The sequence below is a fragment of the Hemicordylus capensis genome, chromosome 7 (assembly GCF_027244095.1).
Source record: "Hemicordylus capensis ecotype Gifberg chromosome 7, rHemCap1.1.pri, whole genome shotgun sequence".
Taxonomy (NCBI): domain Eukaryota; kingdom Metazoa; phylum Chordata; class Lepidosauria; order Squamata; family Cordylidae; genus Hemicordylus; species Hemicordylus capensis.
Window position 1 is genome coordinate 12366860 of NC_069663.1, and position 20847 is coordinate 12387706.

Genomic DNA, 20847 nt, shown 5'->3' on the forward strand with positions numbered 1-20847 from the left:
CCCGCGTGAGTCACCCGCCGCCAAAGGGGGCTCGACGCTGGATCACTATAACTCTGCCTCTCGCGGAGCAGCCGGCTTCACTCGCCGCAGCTAGCGCGGAGCCCTCCCGAGCAGCCACCCGAGGAGCAGATGCCGCCGCGCTGAGGGAGGCGGCTGCCTTTCTCTCTCCTCCGGCCACCCGATCGGACACAGCAGCGGCAGCAGGACCCCCCACCCGCCGCCGCCCCCCCAGGCAAGAGCCTCCCTCCCCACTGGATGGGCAGCAGCCCCCTCCTCTGGAGCCCCGCGCAAGGTGAGTGGTGCCGCCGCCGCTTCTTTCCCTGCAGGATCGCGCTTGGTATGGTATCCCCGCGCAGGAGCCGGCTTTCTCCGCATCCGCGTCTCTTTTCCAAGGGTGACCGTATAGCCCATTTTTATCGATTGCTTTGAGGCATGCAGAGAGCACTTCTTCAGAAGGAAGCCTCAGCCAGCATCCTGGGGACGGGACCGCAGCGCAGTGGGAGAGCATCTGCTTTGCATGCAGAAGGTCGCAGGCTCACTCCCTGGCTGGCAGCATCTCCGGGCAGCATCTCTCCTGCCTGAAACCTTGGAGAAGCTGCTGCCGGTCAGTGTGGACAATACTGAGCTAAATGGACCCATTGTCTGACTCAGTAAGGCAGCTTATATCTGTATCTTTGTGGAGAAGCAAAAGAGAGGAAGGGGTGTTGAGAAGTGATGGAGCACACCATTCACACCCCAGCCAGCTCTTCCCGCTAGGCAACTGTAAACCTTGCCTCAAGAAGCAAACCAACTCTGTGCTTAGGCATTGGTTTGTAAGGGACAAGTGCTTGCATCTTTCTATGCTCATCATGGGGTAGCAGGACCTCATATAGGGGGAAAAACACATCAAGGAAAGCAAGCAATATTTGCTTCAGCTCTGAAAACAATCAGCATCCAGGGCTGAGATTTCGTGGGCAGGTGCCAGCCGGCAGAAATCTGCAAGCCATCCTTAGATGCCAGAGTAGTAATCAGACTAATGGTCATTTAAGGTGTCATGCTTGTCTTTCAATTTCCATTACTGAGACTGTTTTTCCTTGTAAACTTTGAAACCCAGATTTAAGAGGGGTGTGTGTGTGTGTGTGTGCGCGCGCATCCGTGTGCGCATGTGTTGGAAAGAAAGAATGACCTGCCAGATAAAAAACAGTGATGAAATCCTGAGAAGCTTACGTTGATAAGAGATAACGGTAGGACGTAGTCTGCTATCCTTTATCAATGGCTTTATTTGAGAAAAAGCAGGCCAACAATAGCAGTCATAGCTAGAAATATCCTACCCAGAGACCACTGATAACAAGCACACAGCAATCATGTGGCAAATGTGTGAAATCTACCTTGCCATTGTTCTCCCCAGCTTTGGGCTTGGGGGGGGGGCAGCCAATTTGCCTCTGCCTTGAATTCTAGCACCAGAAAAGCTGAAGTCAAAACAAAGACTCCCTCCTCGCCCGGCCGTGAGCTCCCCGCCACTCAGACACTCACATATGTATGCATGCAGGTTCCCATCCTGTCTCCAAGGGAGCTAAGGGGTGTTCTTGTTGTCCTCACAGGTCACAGGCAGGCACCATGAAAGAGGAAGTGCCCTCAAATGCCAGCGAAGAGAGTCAGGGCTGGTTTCTTCCCGACAACGTCAGCCGCAACTCCTTGTATCTCTCGGAGGCTCCTCCTCTTCCCTTGAATCCTTGGGATGTAGTACTTTGCATTTCCGGGACCATCATCTCCTGCGAGAATGCCATTGTAGTGGCCATCATCTTTTACACCCCTGCCTTCCGGACTCCGATGTTCCTGCTGATCGGGAGCCTGGCCACAGCCGACCTCCTAGCTGGCTTGGGCCTCATCTTCCACTTTGCCTTCATCTACTGCATCCAGTCAGAGGTGGTCAACCTGATCACGGTGGGACTTCTGGTGACCTCCTTCACAGCCAGCGTGGGCAGCCTCCTGGCCATCACCATAGACCGCTACCTGTCCCTCTACAATGCCCTGACCTACTATTCCGAAAGGACCTTCACCAGGACATACATCATGCTCATCCTCACCTGGGGGGTCTCCATCTGCTTCGGCCACTTGCCTGTGATGGGCTGGAACTGCCTGAAGGACGATTCTACCTGCAGCATCGTCAAGCCCTTGACCAAGAACAACCTGATCATCCTCTCCATCTCCTTCTTCATGGTCTTTGCCCTGATGCTGCAACTGTATGTGCAGATCTGCAAGATTGTTTGCCGGCACGCCCATCAGATCGCCCTCCAGAGACACTTCTTGGCCACTTCGCACTACGTCACCACCAGGAAAGGGATCTCCACCTTGGCTGTCATCCTGGGGACCTTTGCTTCTTGCTGGTTGCCTTTTGCCATTTACTGCCTCCTAGGAGATTATACCTACCCAGCCCTCTATACCTACATGACAGTACTTCCCGCTACCTACAATTCCATGATTAACCCTGTGATCTATGCCTTCAGGAACCAAGAAATCCAGAAAGTATTATGGACTATCTGCTGCGGGTGCATCTCCTCCTCCATGCCTTTCCGATCCAGGTCTCCCAGTGATGTATGAATCATCACCCACCCTCCACCCTATCCTGCTCTAAGACTCATTTGCAAATATCCTCCTCCTCCAATCTCTCTCTCTCTCTCTCTCTCTCTCTCTCTCTCTCATTTTGCACAACCCCCTAAAATATTTTGAGAGACATCAACTACGCAACACCTCTTTCTAATTTCCTTTCTGTGTGTGAAACTGCTGTTATCTTTTGATTAATTTTTTCACTTATGGAAGAAAAGAGAAAAATTCATATTTTTTTAATCCATACTTTTAAAAAAGTGTGTGTGTGCATATGTGTATGTGTGTTAGTTACATGTCAGAGATCTGATGTAAATATTTTGTTTTGAAATATTTATAATGCGTTATTTTCTTAAGATAAATGGGAAGAAACCTCAAAACCCTTTGACCTTGCCTTTGAGTTTCTACAGCCTTAATTACCTCAGATCTTCAGAAAATATTTTTCTACACTGAAGAAAAAATCCATTGTATCCCCTTCCATCTTTTATTTTTTACACTGATGGAAGAAGAGAAGAGAGAACCATATTTCTGGTTCAGAAATATGCCAGCTTTCCCAATAAATGTAGGCATTATTTATTTATTTAAATCCACCAGCTTAAAAAAACAACATTTTATCTATTCTGTATTTTGCTGCCCTCTGGTGTTCATTCTATTGTAATACAGATAGAAAGAAAAGGAGAGGAAAAGAAAGATTATTTTGCATGTTCATTAGACAGTATTAACACATGGGATGTATAGCTATATTAAGATATCAACAATGTGAGTAGGGAAGAGATTACTTTTATGCTAAAGTACCTTGGTGGTACTACTCTGGGACAAGTGATTTCAGGATCTCAGTCTAAATGATTGCACTAGGAACTATCCAATTAAATGAGGTTTCTGACTATGAAGAAACAGATGACAATGAACACTCTGGATCTCGTAGTCAGTATCCCAGATCTTTTTTTTTCCTTTTCAAATTTGCACAATCCTGGCAGGATATGAATGTAACTGACACTTTGGAAATCTGAAGTTTTTATTGTATTTGCAGAGAGATACATGGGTTGAAAAGTACTGTATACTTTTGGTTACACCCATCAGGAAAAAATTAATAAAGGTAATTTGTGATACATGTGATTGTGTGGTTTGTACACTGAATATTTATCTGTCTGTCTGAAATATTTATATCTCTCTACCCTGCTTTGAGCACTTTTGTTACAAGGCATTATAAAAACATTCATAGTCTTAAGTAATATCATAGCACCCCTCCACTGCAATAGTGCTCAGGGTGAGTCATAACAATAAAACAATATAAAATGCATATTAAAACTAGACTCAATTAATAACAGATTTACACATCAAAAATCCACAATTTTGCAGCTGGGGATGATGGGAGTTGTAGTTCAGCAATGGGGTTCTCAACTTGTGGCCCTCCAGATATTGCTGAACGACAACTCCCAAAATCCCCAGCTGCAAAATTGTGGCTGGGGGTGATGGGAGTTGTAATTCAGCAACGTCTGGAGCATCACAGGTTGGGAACCCCTCAACTAGAAGAATGCCTTCTACACACAAGAACGTATATTTTTTTAAGCCTCTCTAAAAAGATAAGCCTTTAACTGATGCAGGAGCTACCTGCAACAGACATCCTGAAGTATAGCTAAGACTATGCACTGTTCTTCATCATCCCACTCAAAATACTGCAGTGCTTGGTTCCTGGGTTGTAGTCTCCTTGGGAAAAGAAGCTATTTTGCCTATGAATGCTGATCAAAGGCTCATCCAAGACAGACAATTGTGAAGGATTTTGAGGTGGGGGGGGGATTGAGGGAAGGGGACTAGGGTTGCCAACATTTCATTGCCAGAATGAGGGACACAAGTTTGTGGGGGCTGGCTGGGGGGCTGGGAAGTGAATGCAGTGGTAATCAAGAGCCTGGATATCATTGACATATATGTAATTGAATTATATGCTATTGAATAAATGAGGGACAAATGCTGTCCTCAGAGGGACCAACATTTCAGCCCTGAAATGAGGGACATCCTGTGTAATGAGGGACAGTTGGCAACCCTAAGGGGGACAGAAACGGCAAAGTGCATTTGTGGGTGGGTGAGCTGTGTCCCATATATTAGATTTCTGAAACAGAAATGGGGCAGTGGGGGGGGGGTTGAGGAGGGACTTGCCCACACTGTCCCCCGCCCCCCCCCCGTCTGTCCTTGTCTGAAATATACCTCTCAGATTATGCACCACTCATCCTTCCCACCCAATATTGCTCTGCTTAGTTAAGATTTAAGATTGCTGCAAACTCCTGGGACAGGAGTCCTATAATTCTGCAAGGCAACATGGGCAATCATCAGCTGTAGAAATATTTAAAATAGGATAACAAAAGGTTGCTTGTGCAGCCAGGCTGACCCTGGGCTAAACTGTTACGGGACAGATGGAGGGAATTCCTTGGGCAATGCCACTGTCTTTTGGGCAACGGGCTATAACTTGGGCCCCCAGATGTGGTCAGACTCCCATCCATGGCTTTTGGCCATTTGGGCTGGGGATGATGGGAAACAGTGGTGACTATATAGAATAACTATGGAAAGGGTGGTAAAGGACACGATTAGGGCAGTGAGGATTTTGCTATGCATTAAATACTTATAGAGGCAAGGTCATTAACGATGTTTGCTTATTTCCTTTATTAATGAAGCTTGCTGGACATTTTCAAACTTATTCAGACAGTGAGCCAGATTCTGTTTAGAAAACATTGCCTTTTGGGGTCAGGACAAACCTTCCAGTCACTTTCCAGGCTAGTTTACATTGACTGTCGTAACAGAGGAAGCTGCCATATACTGAGTCAGACGACTGGTCCATCTAACTCAGTATTATCTACACAGACTTGCAGCGGCTTCTCCCAGGTTGCAGTCAGGAGTCTCTCTTAGCCCTATCTTGGAGAAGCCAGGGAGGGAACTTGGAACCTTCTGCTCTTCCCAGAGCGGCTCCATCCCCTGAGGGGAATATCTTCCAGTGCTCACACTTCTAGTCTCCCATTCATATGCAACCAGGGCGGACCCTGCTTAGCTAAGGGGCAAGTCATGCTTGCTACCACAAGACCAGCTCTCATGGTCTGTTCAAGACCATGTAGAATGAAAGACAGGAGTAGGGAACAAAGTCAGTACCAAGCCAGCTGAAATCTGCAGGGGAGATGACCCAGCACCCCTCTGCACACATGGTCTCACCCAGCCCACTTCCTGGCCAGAAAGGAAGCGAAGGGGTTGGCCTGGCTCTTGGGAGGCTGGAGGAGTCTCCCACCTACCTGGCTACACTGGCTTCTGCTGCTTGTTCTGTGGCAGAGGAGTGAGTGAATGAGGCTTCTTGAAACAATAAATGCCTTTTAAAATGATCAATCCAAGCTATAGGACCAGAGTATACTATGACTGTGTTATCTGGCACTTTGCTGTAAATTTTATTTATTTATAAAAGAAAAATAAATAAACTTTACAGCAAGTGTAATTTGTTTGTTATTTCTCTTTGTAAACCGCCCTGAGACATTTTTGGAAGGGCGGTATAGAAATCGAATTATATTAATATTATTATTATTATTATTATTATTATTATTATTAAGTGTCAGATAAGAAGTTCCAGTCTGGTGGATGGGGGAGGGTAATATTTTGTGGGGATTACCTGCCACCCCTTGGAGTCACCCCTGATGGGAGTGGTAGTCCAATAACACCCACGTTTGAGAACCTCTGTTGCATTCTTCTGGAACACGACTGCTCTATGATTTTGCAAACGAAGGAGAACTTGGTGACTGGGGCATATTAATCAGAAAGGAAAGCTGTGCTTCCCAATGATAACCAGCATAGATACGGTACAGACACACACAGGTGCACCACCGTTCACCTCTGCTGCCACCTCTTCCCCCACACTCCCTGAAATGGAAAACAAGGAGGGGGACGGAGCAGAGGTGTGGAGGAAAGCGTCTGCTCAGGGGCCGAGCTTCTGATGGCTGTAAAAGTGGTCAAGGAGGCCTCCAGTGCCACCTGGGTGGCTTCTGGGAGCACCTCGCCAGCCCCTTCTCCTCCCTGCTTGCTACTTACCGCCACAGATACCGGCAGCCTCTTTCCTGTGGCAGCAGCGGGCTCCCTGACCCAGCAGCCTGCAGGAAGGCTGCGCACACACACACACACACACACGCCGCTCTGTTGGCCTCTGTGCATGAGTAGCAGCCCTTTGAGTGGCACCATTGTTTGAGCGTCACACGTCTCCCTCCATGGGTGGAACGAGGGTGCCACAGCTTGCCTTAAACTGCAGATTCTGGGCCTCCACTAAAGGATGCACATTGAGAGTTAATGTGGTTTACCAATTATAAATGTTTCCCACTCTGGCTGGGATAAACCCATTTGGATTCACTGCCCCAGGCACCAAAACACCCGGGGCCATCTCTGGTGGGCTATGCAGATTCTCGCGGCACATTCTAAAGCAGCACTGGAAAGCAACTGTGCAAGCATGCGTGGAGGTGCCACTTTTCATGCCTTGGAGAGCCCAGAGGAGCCCTCGGGGTATGTCCACGCCATCTCATTTTTGTACAATCAAAGATTGGAAGGAGGGAGAAAAACTGATGCTGTCTGCATCTCCTGCTCTCTGCAACCCATTATCCTTGTTTTATGTTTCCCTTCCTGATTTTCTTTGGGCTGGAAGCTCGTACTTCTAGTGTGGGAAGAGAGGTCAGTACCAGGCCAGCTGAAATCTGCTGAGGAGATGACCCTGCACCCCCATGCACACATCGTCTCACCCAGCCCAGTTTCTGCTGGGGAGGGGGGAGAGCTCAGTAGCAAGCCAGGTGAACTCTGCAGGGGAGATGACACATGGTCTCACCCTGCCCAGTTCCTGGCCAGGAAGGAAGCAAAGGGGTTGGCCTGGCTCCTGGGAGGCTGGAGGAGTCTCCCATCTACCTGGAGCCACTGGCTTCTGCTGCTTGTTGTAGGGTAGAGGAGTGAGTGCATGAGACTTTAACCAATAGAGGCCTTCTGAAATAATTAATTCACTTTAATATTCGATGCCTATTTTGTCTGCTGTCCCAGTCTGGTGGGTGGGAGAGTAAAAGGGGGAGTGGGAAGTATTTAGGGAGCATCTAAAGTCACTCTCCCGCCTCACTGTTCCGCACTAGGGCGACAGCTCCAAAGAGGGCTAACCATAACTTCTCTAGCAAAGAAAAGAAGACTCTGCTTCCTTGGGGTCCTTGGTCCCACCAGGCAAAGCCCTGGAAATGACCGTGACAAAGGAGGAGAAAGGAAAGGTTACTGTCTCTGCCAGGTGATGCCACACTCGGGTCTCTGAGAGGGAGCTTTTTAGTCTTGGCCTGTTGTAGGCTTGAAAGGCAACAAGGTCTTTCCGCTTCTTACTGACAAGGAAAAAGAAGCAAAAAAAGAAAGGGGAGGGGAGGCAGCGCTCTGGATTCCAGAGAAAGATGAGGAAATAAGCCTCAGGTGATCATAACAGACATCAATCAAATACACAGAAGAAAAGGTGAAAGGAGCCTCACAGAACTGGTGCTTCTTCAGATGTTTGCAGAGCATTACAGACAATGCTGATCTGGTGTGCAGAGGGAGAGATGGGCCATATGCTGGCTCTCCCTCCCTCCCCCTCTATCATTCTTCCCCACTCCCCCCCCCAGGTTTTTCTATACATGGCCCAGACACCAATAGTGAAAATTGGTGCTCATTTATTAAATGTTTGGCTGCATTTCAGGGTTAATTATCCAAAGAAACATGGTTACATGCAGCTCTAGCTTGTCCACTAGGCAGATCTAGGTGGTTGCTTAGGGTGCCAATGCTTGGGGTGGGGGGGCATTAGCAGTGCCAGAATATTTGCACTGCCAGTTAGTCTCTCTCTCCCTCTCGTATTGCACCCCTGAAGTCCTACAAAGTGGGGTAAGAATGGAAGATGCAATACTGTGCCCTGCTCCCCAAAGGGCCCCCACATTCTGCAGTCAAAAATACACAGTCTTCTCAGCTCATTACATCCTGGCCTTGAATGTGAATTGCTTGCCTCAGTGTTCATTTCCAAACAGAAATGGTCACAGGCTGGATCTCCAAATTAACAGCAGCATCTTTTCATTTCTGAAGGGTTAGAGTTTTGCCCCCATAACAGACTGGGAACTCTCTCCCACTGTATCCTCAGGTCAGCACAGGCTAGTCATTTGCCGGTCATCTGTGCTGGCTGCTTTCTTCCTACCTTGTTCCAAGCTGCGGACTGAATCTGGGTGGGGCGTGCTTGTCCTCCACAGCTGGGGCTGGACAGATGTGCAAGCTCGCTGCCTCCTACCTTGTTTCACACTCACGATCAAAAACCAAGAGCGTGCTCAGGTCCCAGAACTGGCCAGGACCCTTGTCCTACACAGCTAATGCTCATGTGAACTGCCTTAGTCTCTAAAAATGGATACAGCAGAGGCAATAAAACAGAACCAGGGCATTTTTTCTTTTTAATTATGCCTGTACAAATCACCAGATAAAAGAAGCTACATTGCAAAATAAAAGGCCTGGGCAAAGAAGAAAGTCTTTGAGAAGAGCAAGGAGGACATCAGGTGAACTTCATGGAAAGGCACCATATCTTGGAGGCAAAGTGCACTAACAGAGGGGCACCTAGGTAATTTTGGAGCCTGGACCTAAAGGTCTTTGGAGCCTACCCTCCCACCCCCACTCCCACACAAGTTAAGCATAATCGCCCAACACCACAGCTGCTCAGCTCCGGCCCTCCTGCAGATATTGGCTTACAACTCCCATAATCCTTCACTATTGGCCACTGTGGCTGGGGATTACGGGAGCTGTAGTCCAAAAGCAGCTGGGGGGGGGCAAACATTGAGCAGCCCGTGACCCACGCAGTATTTTTAACATGTGGGTTCCTGAGGGCACAGACAGCAACGGAACTCACAAGAATGTAAGAATATAAAACAGGCATATTTATGCAGATATGCAGTAGCAGAAACATTTCAACACACAACTTAACTTCATTTAACACATGACTCCCCACCCCACCTATTTCTTTCCCCACTCCACCCTCGATGTCTCTAAAGCAGAGGTCACACTCCGGCGGCCGCCCAGCACAGGTCACAGTCATGCTCGGCTCGGGGGGACCCCACCATCCCAGACAGACTAAAGAGGATTTGGGGATGCCCGGGGGTGTGGAGGCCCTGGACCTCCACCCAGAAGTCTAGGGGTAAGAGTGCCTCTGGGCACTAAAAACCCTAGGTCAGGTTGTCTGGTCAGGCCAGGGGCTGAGGAACCATTAACTGGAATGAACCCAGCACTGCAAGACCTCTTCTTCATGGGCCACAGTAAGAGAGATAATACCTCAGACAAAGACTTCATAGGTTCCCGGAAAATGCTATACTATGTGGTGTTATCTTTGTGACCACCAGCTCTTATTACACCCTGAATCATCAACACATTGCTCTTCTGGACAAAAGCCTTTAAAAAAATTAAAATTCATTCATTCATTCAGTTTCTATACTGCCCTTCCAAAAATGGCTCAGGGCAGTTTACACAGAGAAATAATAAATAAATAAGACGGCTCCCTGTCCCCAAAGGGCTCACAGTCTAAAAACAACAAATCACACAATAAATCAATAAATCACACATGATCATTCTTGCTTTCCCAATTTCGGATCTCAAAAATGCCCCCACAAAGAACACAATAGTCAGTCCAAACATGGCTAAATGGCGGAGAAAGCCTGGAAAGCCATGTGCTCGAAAATTCAGTGCAGGGAGACCAGGTTCTTCTGACCTCCTCCTTCATCAGTGCTCTGGACGTCGGGTATTTTTTGTTCTTTTCAGACAGGACAGCTGATCCAAGTTGGAGAAGCTCCAGTCCTTCAGATCAGAGCAAACTGTTCAGGGCTAGATTAGAAACCAATCACCACCCCTGTGTTCAAAAAGTACTTTCCAATGGGAAGAGAGAAGAAAAGCAGAGAAAGAAAGCAGCACTTCCCGAAGAAGAGGCATGCTAAATGCCAAACAAATTTCTTCCTCTTCCTCTTCCTCTCTCTCTTTCTTTGAATTAAAGGGGAGGCAGCTTGTCAGCCGGCTCCCCTGATGAGGAGTTCGGCCTGCACCCCTTTTAAATCAAGAGTCTTAGGCATGTCTAGCCCTCTGCCTGCTCCTAAGCAAAGTTCAGAGCCCTAACAACTATGAACTTCAACAGTTTCACCTGTATTTGCCTAAATAGAAGATGACCCCCTTATAAAATAGAGGCTAGATACAGGTTATACAGTTAGGGAAATAAGTATTTGATCCCCTGCTGATTTTGTCCGTTTGCCCTCTGACACAGAAATGACCAGGCTATAATTGGAATGGTAGGTTTATTGTAGCTGTGAGAGACAGAATAACAACAAACAAACCCTCAAAAGCCCAGTGCCCAAAAGTCAGCGATGGATTTGCAGTGTAGTGAGGGAAATAAGTATTCGATCCCTTCACAAAAGATGTCTTAGTACTTGGTGGCAAAACCCTTGTTGGCAATCACAGAGGTCAGACGTTTCTTGTAGTTGCCCACCAGGTTTGCACACAACCCAGGAGGGATGTTGTCCCACTCCTCTTTGCAGATCCTCTCCAAGTCAGAAAGGTTTCGAGGCTGATGTTTGGCAACCCGAACCTTCAGCTCCCTCCACAGATTTTCTATGGGATTAAGGTCTGGAGACTGGCTAGGCCACTCCAGGACCTTCATGTGCTTCTTCTTGAGCCACTCCTTTGTTGCCTTGGCTGTGTGTTTTGGGTCATTGTCATGCTGGAATACCCATCCACGACCCATTCTCAATGCCCTGGCTGAAGGAAGGAGGTGCTCACCCAAGATCTGACGGTACATGGTCCCATCCATCGTCCCTTCGATGCGGTGAAGGTGTCCTGTACCCTTAGCAGAAAAACACCCCCAAAGCATAATGTGTCCACCTCCATGTTTGACGGTGGGGATGGTGTTCTTGGGCTCATAGGCAGCATTCCTCCTCCTCCACACATGGTGAGTTGAGTTGATGCCAAAGAGCTCGATTTTGGTCTCATCTGACCACAACACTTTCTCCCAGATCTCCTCTGGATCATTCAGATGTGCATTGGCAAACTGCAGATGGGCCTGTACATGTGCTGCCTTGAGCAAGGGGACCTTGCGGGCACTGCAAGATTTCAGTCCTTCACGGCGTAGTGTGTTACCAATTGTTTTCTTGGTGACTATGGTCCCAGCTGCCCTGAGATCATTGACAAGTTCCCCCCGTGTAGTTCTGGGCTGCTTTGTCACCGTTCTCATGATCATTGCAACTGCACGAGGTGAGATCTTGCATGGAGCCCCAGACCGAGGGAGATTGACAGTTGTTTTGTGTTTCTTCCATTTGTGAGTTATCGTGCCAACTGAACAGTAGTCACCTTCTCACCAAGCTGCTTGGTGATAGTCTTGTAGCCCAGTCCAGCCTTGTGCAGGTCTACAACCTTGTCCCTGACATCCTTCGACAGCTCTTTGGTCTTGGACATGGTGGTGAGTTTGGAAGCTGAGTGATTGCTTGCTTCTATGGACAGGTGTCTTTTATACAGGTACTGTAACAAGCTGGGATTAGGAGCACTCCCTTACAGAGGGTGTTCCTCATCTCAGCTCGTTACCTGCATATAGTGAAAAGACACCTGGGAGCCTGAAATCTTGCTGGTTGATAGGGGATCGAATACTTATTTCCCTCACTACAATGCAAATCCATCGCTGACTTTTGGGCACTGGGCTTTTGAGGGTTTGCTTGTTGTTATTCTGTTTCTCACAGCTACAATAAACCTACCATTCCAATTATAGCCTGGTCATTTCTGTGTCAGAGGGCAAACGGACAAAATCAGCAGGGGATCGAATACTTATTTCCCTCACTGTATCTGTATTTACCCAAAAGGAACAGCACTTTGAAAATAAGACTATAATTTATTTAGCAAATTGATTGACCACCTGACTTCTTTAAACTCGAGGTGGTTTACATGAATCAAAACAAAGAAGACAAGGGGGGGGGAGGAGAAAGAAAAGGGAAAAAGAAAAAGACTCTCCCCCCCCCACACACACACGTTAAAAACTAAAAGCCTGGCAAAATATAGAGGTTTTCAGGGGCTTCTTAAAGGACAGGGGGCATTGCGAATCTCAGGAGGCAGAGTGTTCCATAAGGAGGGGGCTACAACAGAGAAGACCCCCCCACGAGCCCAGGCCCGGAACTCTGAGAAGGCCCACCTGAGATGACATCACAAGGCATCTTGGATCCAATAGTCTTGGATTCAGGTAAATATGATACTGCCCTCTCTTTTGTTTTCTGGCAATATCTTTCTTGCCTAAAGCACTTCAGGAAGAGAAGATGGACAGCAAGACAGATTTGTTTATGTGCCTGGCTTGCCAACTCTGACTGGCACTATTCCTAAAGATATTCCCTCCCATATTTTTCACCATATCGAGTCATCAAAATCTCCAGGATTGTGTTCAATATTTATTCTCCATTTCTGTACTGCCCTTTGTCCCAGGGTGGTGAGCAACAAATTAAAAACAGCAGATTATATCCGCCCCCCATTAAAAACAGCAGATAAAACCACCATAAACATTTTTTTTAAAAAAACCCCACTAAAATAACAAATCACTGACAACAAGCAGGGGAATCAGAGGGGAGCTAGTCCTTAACCAAAAGTCTGAATAAAAAAGACAGTCTTCAATGTCCTCTGAAAGAATGGGAGTGAGGGAACCAAGAGGATCTCATCTGAGCGGGAGTTCCACAGCCTGGGGGCAACCACCAAGAAGGCCCTGTCTTGCATGCTAGACAAGCAGGCTTCAGCGGGTGATGGCATGTGGAACAGAGACCTCCCAGCTGGCCTAGTAAGGCATATAGATGAAGCTGAAATCAGGTGGTGCTTAAGGTACCGGGGCCCGAGTTGTTAAGGGCTTTAAAGGTAATAGCCAGAACCTTGAACTGCAATCACTGGGAGATTGGTGCCATTTGCTGGAGACTCCAAGTGAGTCTCGGAGATTTGGCAACCCTAGCTCTCAAGCATCCAGAACAGCGGTTCCCATCAGGGGTACTTGAAGGGCTTCCAGGGGGTACTCAAGAGTCCTTCTGCCTCTTCACCATTTGTGCTCTGTCTGAGGATCACCAGCTTGGAGCTGTGTCCTCAGCGATATGTCTGCTTCAGAAGGGGAGGGAGGAGGTGACCCAGGGGTGTATCTAGGGTGGGGCAGGCAGGGCACCTGCCCCAGGCGCCACTTGAAAGGGGGCGCCATTTTTAACATTAAATTTTTTTTAAAAAAAATGGCTGCCAAAAACAAAATGGCCACAGTGCATGCTCAAATGGCCTCTGTAAGGCCCTAGGCCATGCCAGGCCTCACAGAGGCCATTTGAGCATGCGCAGTGACCATTTTGTTTTCAATGGCCATTTAAAAAATATATATATTTTTTAAAATGGCCACCGCACATGCCCAAATGGTCCCTGTGAGGCCCTAGAGGCCAGCGAGGGAGGGGGAACCTTTGTATACCCCTCCATGGCCTTTAGGAAGCCCCCCAAAGGGGCTACAGGTAATTTTTTTAAAAAAAATTAATATAATATAAGTCACTGTACACATATTCATATATGTGACTTGCATGTGACCTTCAGACTTGTATTTTTCAGCTGATATTATGGTAAAGTTATCTGAAAGATGAGTGTCAGATGTTTGGACACGGGGTGCAATTTCAGTGCTTGCCCTAGGCGCTATTTTAGCTAGATATGCCTCTGAGGTGACCCTCCTCCTCCTCTGCACCCGATTGGCTGGTTGCATGCTGAACCTCAGGGTGCTCCTCCCCTCAGCCTGACTGCCCATCTTCAGAAAATCAGCACTGAGTACTCCCATTGAAATTGATAGGATGAGTGAATTTGTCCCATTAATTTCAAGAAGACGGTTTATGAGGTGCTTAGTCTAGATGTGAGCCAGTGACTGTAGTAGCACTCATGGCCACACTAGAGGCCCATTCACGCATTACGTTCAACGCTTGTACCATGTACACAGGTACAGAGCTGTACACAAGTTCATACACTGTGCTGAACTCAGGTACAGAACTTCCCATCTACACCATACATGGGAAAGCCCAATATCTAGGTCAGGGATTCTCAACGTGTGGGTCCCCAGATGTAATTGGACGTCAACTCCCATAATTCCCAACCAAAGACCACTGGGGCTGGGGATTATGGGAGTTGAAGTCCAATTACATCTGGGGACCCACACATTGAGAAACCCTGATCTAGGTCCACCCTGCTGAAAGAAGAGCCTCCTCATCTCGGACAGCTTTTAAAAACTCTTTAAAGACGCATCTGCTCACCCAGGCTTTTAATTAAATATTGTTTTAATAGTTTTAATACTGTTTTAAAATATTATTTTAAATTTTTGAAACTGTTGTAACATTTTAACTTTTTTATTGTTCTTTTAACTAATTTTTTACTTTTTCTGGTTTAACTTTGTTGTAAACTGCCCAGACACGCAGGTTTTGGGCGGTATAAAAATATGTAAAATAAAACACAACAAAACACAGGTACAGTCATTCACACAAACACATGTGCAAGTATACAGACATCTGTACACTTGTACAGAATAATGTCTGAATCAGGCTTAAGTTACTCATAAGCAGTCTTATTGAATTGAATGGGATAACTTTACTTGTCCAATTAATGATAGTGCAAGTACTAATAATGAGCAAAGAGGCACCTTTTAAAAAGTGGCAATTCTCTTTATTTAGCAGGGGGAGAGCAACTGGCCCTATCCATTCCCAGGGGATGGATAAGGCCAGTTGCTCTCCCCCTGCTAAATAAAGCAAATCACCACTTTTTAAAAAGGTGCCTCTTCCTCCAGCGGCTGTTGCTGGTGTCTATCTTATGTTTATTTTTTAGATTGTGAGCCCTTTGGGGACAGAGAGCTGTCTTTATTCATTCATTCATTCATTTATTTGTAAACTGCTTTGGGAACTTTTGTTGAAAAGGTATATACATACATGTAGCAAAATAATTATCAGGATCATCCAACACAGATTAGAGCCCTATGTGGAAAGGGAAATGCCTGGTGTTCAAGCTGGTTTCAGAAAAGACCAAGGAACAAGTGACATCATTACTGATGCACGCTGGATAATTGAGAAAGCCAAAGAATACCAGAAAGAAGTCAATATGTGCTTTATTGACTACATAAAAACCTTCGATTGAGTTAACCATGTCAAGTTGTGGAATATCCTTAGGAAAATGGGCGTCCCAGAACATCTCATTGTTCTCATGAGAAACAATGAGAAATTCCCATTGTTCTCATGAGAAACCTATAAACAGAACAGGAAGCCACAGTCCAAGACACGGCTGTATACTTTCTCCTTATTTATTCAGTGTATATGCTGAACATATACTGTGAGAAGCTGGACTGGAAGAAGATGAGCATGATTTTCAAGTTGGAGGAAGAAACATCAATAACTTATGCTACGTTGATAGTTATGCTAACTTATGCTACTTATGCTACTTTGATAGGTGAGAATGCAGATGATCTACAAGCTCTAGTAATGAAAGTCAAGGAGCACAGTGTAAAAACTGGACTATGACTAAATGTAAACAAGACTAAACTAATGACAATGGGTATAGCAACCAGCCTCAGAATTAATAATGAAGACATTGAAGAGGTGGATAGCTTCTGTCTTTTAGGGATCATCAACAGTAAAGGATCCAGCAGTCAAGAAACACGCTGAAGACTAGCACTTGGTAGGGTTGCAATGAAGGCCTTGGAAAGGATATTTAGATGACATGGCGTGTCTATACCTACAAAAATTAGAACCATTCAGATTAGAAGAAGCGAGATGGGGAAAGTATTGACGCTTTTGAACTTTGGTGCTGGAGAAGACTTTTGAGGATACCATGGACAGCCAGGAAAACAAACAAATGGATCATAGAACAAATCAATCCAGAATTTTCACTCGAGGCACAAATGACCAGGCTCAAACTATCATACTTTGGAGACACTATGCGAAGACCCAGCTCCCTCAAGAAGTCCATAATGCTGGGGAAAGTTGAAGGAAAGAGAAGAGGACGACCAGCAGCAAGGTGGATGGACTTGATTACGAAAGCAAAGAATGCACCACGGAGAGACCTTAAAGGCAAAGTTGGACAGATCATCCTGGAGAGAATCTATCTATGTAGTCACTAAAGTCGACACTGACTTGACGGCAATCAATTAATCAATCCATCCATCCATCCTTATGAGTAACTTAGTCTCGATGTGAGCCAGTGTCTGGAATAGCCTGTTTCATAACTGTAACATTTAAAATTGTGTGTACACAAAGTATGCAAAAGAAGGGATACACCTGTTTTAAAAAAGGTCAGGAATCCTTGAACTAGAACATTTAACAGAACTCTGGTTGCTGGTGAAATATTTCATATGTACAAGCTGAAAAGGAAGCAACAGAAGGAATCTTAAATCTTACAGCCATGCTCAAGTGAGAAACACATCCGCAAATGTAGGTCTGATCTGGAGTTTCGAATATTAGCCCCCTGACTGATTAGACTATTCTGGGCAGCCGTGGGAGTGGATCATCAGGCCTTTCTTTGGGGACGAAAAGGCCCTATTCCAGCTCCAAGCAAAAAGCTTGCCTTGGAAGTAGTAGGGAGGGAAAGGAGTTGAGGGCTTGCCTAATTGCGATGCCGCTGGATGGATCTGACCCTTCCGCATGCAAGCGGCCTCTGACAAGCTCTCGGCTCTAAGCCTTCGGCACAGAGGAGCTGGCCTTTGTTAAGCACTGGAGCCTTCTGCCAAGGCACGGTGCTGCCAGACAGCAAAAGCTGGAGTTTGTATTTCCTCTGGCAGCCTGTGGCTATTTGCAGGCAGGTTGGGGGCGGGAGGGGGCGAGCCAGAAACAAAGCCACCCTTGGCTTAACGGCCCTTTCTGCTTCCTCACCAGCTGTGGAGTCAACAGTAAAAATGTCAGCCATTTCTGAGCGCTCAGCCCGGCTTGCCTCAAAGGTCTACAACATCACAACAGGGCAGGAAGTGGGGATTATTTGGGGGATCATTTGGGCCTTTGAAGGGGGAACCAACATTGCTTTCTGCTTCACAACAGCCACTGTCCGGCTTGCACCCCTGGACGCCTGAAGACCGCATCCTGCCAACAGCAGAAGTGACACTGGCAACCCACGTGTGCTGGGGAGAGGCAGCTCTGTCAACACTGATCGGAGCTGGCAGCACCTCCTCTCGCCTCGATCCCAGAGGAAGAATTAAAGGGGGAGAAAAGGAACATGACGTCAACGATGGAGAGGACAGACAATCCCCCCTTGTCCGGAGCTGGCGGGTGGTGCTCACACCACCTTGGAAGGAGAAAATTAAGCCGGTCTTTGGAGACCAGAGTGCCTGTGAAAGCAGCATCTGGAAATGCACAGGCCTAGTGTGTGCAGACACACACTCTGCTGCTCTCAAAGGTTCAGGCCATTGCCTGGCTAGGAAGGCACCGACCCTCCCGGCCTCCCACCCTCTGAGAGTCCCCTGCAGCTGCAGCTGTGAGCAGTTCCTCCCCCCAGAAAATCCGGGGCTAATGGAAGGAAATGTGGGGACCTGTTAACACAGGCAGGCAATTAGGCTTTCCCTCCGGTCCTCTTGGCTCCGGTAAGCAAGTGCAGGGAGACCAAGCTGGACCTGTTAAGAGCAGCATCCAGCGAGAGGCGCTTTGGAAGCCCCCACTGGACAGAACAGCAGCCAGGCATTTGTGCTTTGGGTATAACGGAGGCATGGGCCATTGGGCAAGGGGGGCCAAATGTCCTTGTCCCAGAGGGACAGGGGGCCCACAAGGCTCGGGGTGTGCCCTGCCGCCGCCGCCCTTGCCGTGCCAGGCGCTGGTGTCCTGCAGCTGGGGCGTGTGGCACTTTCTGCTCCAGGGCTTGCTTCCTCCTGCCAGTAGACCGCTCCTTGCCACTGCTCTGCCCCCTGGCCACCACGCAGGAGCCACCGGAGGAGGGGCTGCCTGGCCCTGATCCACCACCACTCCTGCCGGAGGACGGTGACCCCTGGCAGCCCTGCATCTGGTCCAGCGCTGTGCTGTTGCTGGCCACAGTAGCGGCCACCCTTCTGCACTGAAAGGCTCAATGAACAGTGAGTTCAAGAAATGGGGAGAAGGCGGCTTGGGGGGCGGGTTAGGTTGCCCCACCCCTTGCCTCTGACATCAGACACAGGGGGCGTGGCTTGGGGCTCTGGGGCACACAAGCGCTTTGCACGCACGATGGTGATCCCCTGGCTTAACTCTGTCCCCCGGCCACCTCGTCCTCGCCATGGCCCTGGGAGGCTTATATAATTTGCAGCCACCAATTTGCAGGCAGGTCACTAGCCACCTCAGCATAAGCAGACCCAGCATCAAAAGTCAGCCAGCTGCTGGAAATGCATCACCAACCTGACCAACTGGAAGCCCCAGATACTGCGGTTCTTCCACCTCCTCACCTACTCACTCTTTCCCTCGGGGCCCCACCACTGTCCAGAAATGGCTCCACAAGCTATGAGATGGGAATGGTACAGTCCCAACCACCACAGCATCTGCCCTCCAACATTTCACCGAATGAAAACAGGGACTTGCCTCCTGTGAGCGTGTAACGGGTGTGGCCAAGCAACCTAAGAGGCGTGGCATACAATGCATAGGGGGTGTGGCCAATGTGTAGGGAAGCATGGCACAAACATGTAAGGGAGTGGCCAAACAATCTGGGAGTGGGGGCATAGAATATGTAGGGGCATGGCACACAGTTTTTACTACAAGCATGCCAGGAATGCCAATAATATATTATTGTGTTGCACACCACTGCAAGACTCATTGATGCTAACTGGGCAAAGAGGCACCTTTTACCATGGTGATTCTCTTTATTTTAGCAGGGGGAGAGTAACTGGCCCTATCCACCCCCAGCACAGTACTTCCAGTGACTGTTGCTGGTGTCTATCTTATGTTTCGTTTTAGAATGTGAGCCCTTTGGGGACAGGGAGCCATCTTATTTATTTGTTGTTTCTCTTTTTTATTGTTTCTATTTTTGGAAGGGCAGTATAGAAATTGAAATAATAATAATAATAATAATAATAATAATAATAATAATAATAATAATAATTATTATTATTATTATACAAATGTAATAAAGAAAAATATAAGATGGAAAAGCAGATACCAGAGAGCATGGAGAACACATGATTCCAGATGTCCAAAGCAGATAAGCCAAGTTCATACACTCTTACATTTCACAAATTAAACCAGGGATAGACTGATGACATCCATCCTCATCCGAAGAATGACTCCCCTGCAAAACATACACATACTTGACACCTTGCTGAAGACTGGATTCCACCAGCTCTGTGCTGTGCATGGCACACACTGCCCTTTTATGGTGCACCGATCCACATGCAAGGGCACTAGACACCCATTGCGTCCACCCACTTGGAGATTTGATTTCTAGAGACTCTGGGGAGGAAGCCGAATCCTAAAGAATGTCGACACAACCAGCTCCCATGAAGGAGCGGTGGGGGGGGGGCATCCCCATGAGGCAGAAGTAGGGACAAAAAGAGGGACAGGAACAGATTCCAGAAAATACAGACTGCCTCTGGCGAACAGGGAGAGTTGGAGCCAGGGTGATTATATAAAGCTGAAACGTAAGCAAGAAGCACAGTGATGATTTGCAATAGCAGTGATGGGAAAAGCAGCCTTCTTGGCTATGCTGCGTTAATTAACTGAATAGAGCCTTATAGCTTTTACATAATAATGGCTGCAGACACTGTGACCCTTCCATTCTCACAGCCCTCTGACCCCACGTTTGCCATTTCCCCCTTTCTCTATCCTGGTGTGCAGGGATCTGTCAACTGAGGAGGATAATCCGCAACACAAGAAGCTGCTTTATGCCAAGCCAGTCTAGGTAGAATCCATCTTGCAGTGCTCAGTGTTGTCTACACTGAAGGGCAGAAGCTCTTCTAGGTTACAGGCAGGAGTCTTTCGCAGCCCTGCCTGCCTCACTGGAAGTACTGTGGACATATTTCCATGCACAGGATGGCGCTCTAAGGCAGTTTCAGAAAGAACAGAAGACGGGCCCCCTTGGAGAAGAGGATGCTCACCCAAAGAGTGATCCTCCGCCTTTCTGGGCGGCTGCTGCTGCAGAGTGGGAGGAATCCCTGTGGGCCAGATCTGGTCATAAAGGCCTGTACTAGGGGGACTGTACAGAGTATTCAGTTTCAACTGAAGCTTAGGAACATAGGAAGCTGCCATATACTGAGTCAGACCATTTGTCTATCTAGCTCAGTATTGTCTTCACAGACTG

General features: G+C 47.5%; 1 protein-coding gene across 2 annotated transcripts; it reads left to right on the forward strand.

Moving 5' to 3' along the window:
* GPR3 (G protein-coupled receptor 3) lies at positions 1–3694 on the forward strand. Of its 2 annotated transcripts, none has more exons than XM_053267930.1 (2): positions 1–292; positions 1581–3694. In XM_053267930.1, the coding sequence occupies exon 2, from the start codon at positions 1597–1599 to the stop codon at positions 2578–2580; it is 984 nt and encodes a 327-aa protein (XP_053123905.1). In that variant the 5' UTR covers positions 1–292; positions 1581–1596; the 3' UTR covers positions 2581–3694. The 2 variants fall into 2 exon arrangements, with proteins under 2 accessions (XP_053123905.1, XP_053123906.1); XM_053267931.1 differs by lacking the exon at positions 1–292 and adding an exon at positions 346–394.
* Positions 3695–20847: the final 17153 nt, after the last annotated feature.

Bases quoted from the DNA above. Each gene is read 5' to 3' on its own strand.
- GPR3 (XM_053267930.1), top strand. From the start codon at position 1,597: ATGAAAGAGGAAGTGCCCTCAAATGCCAGCGAAGAGAGTCAGGGCTGG.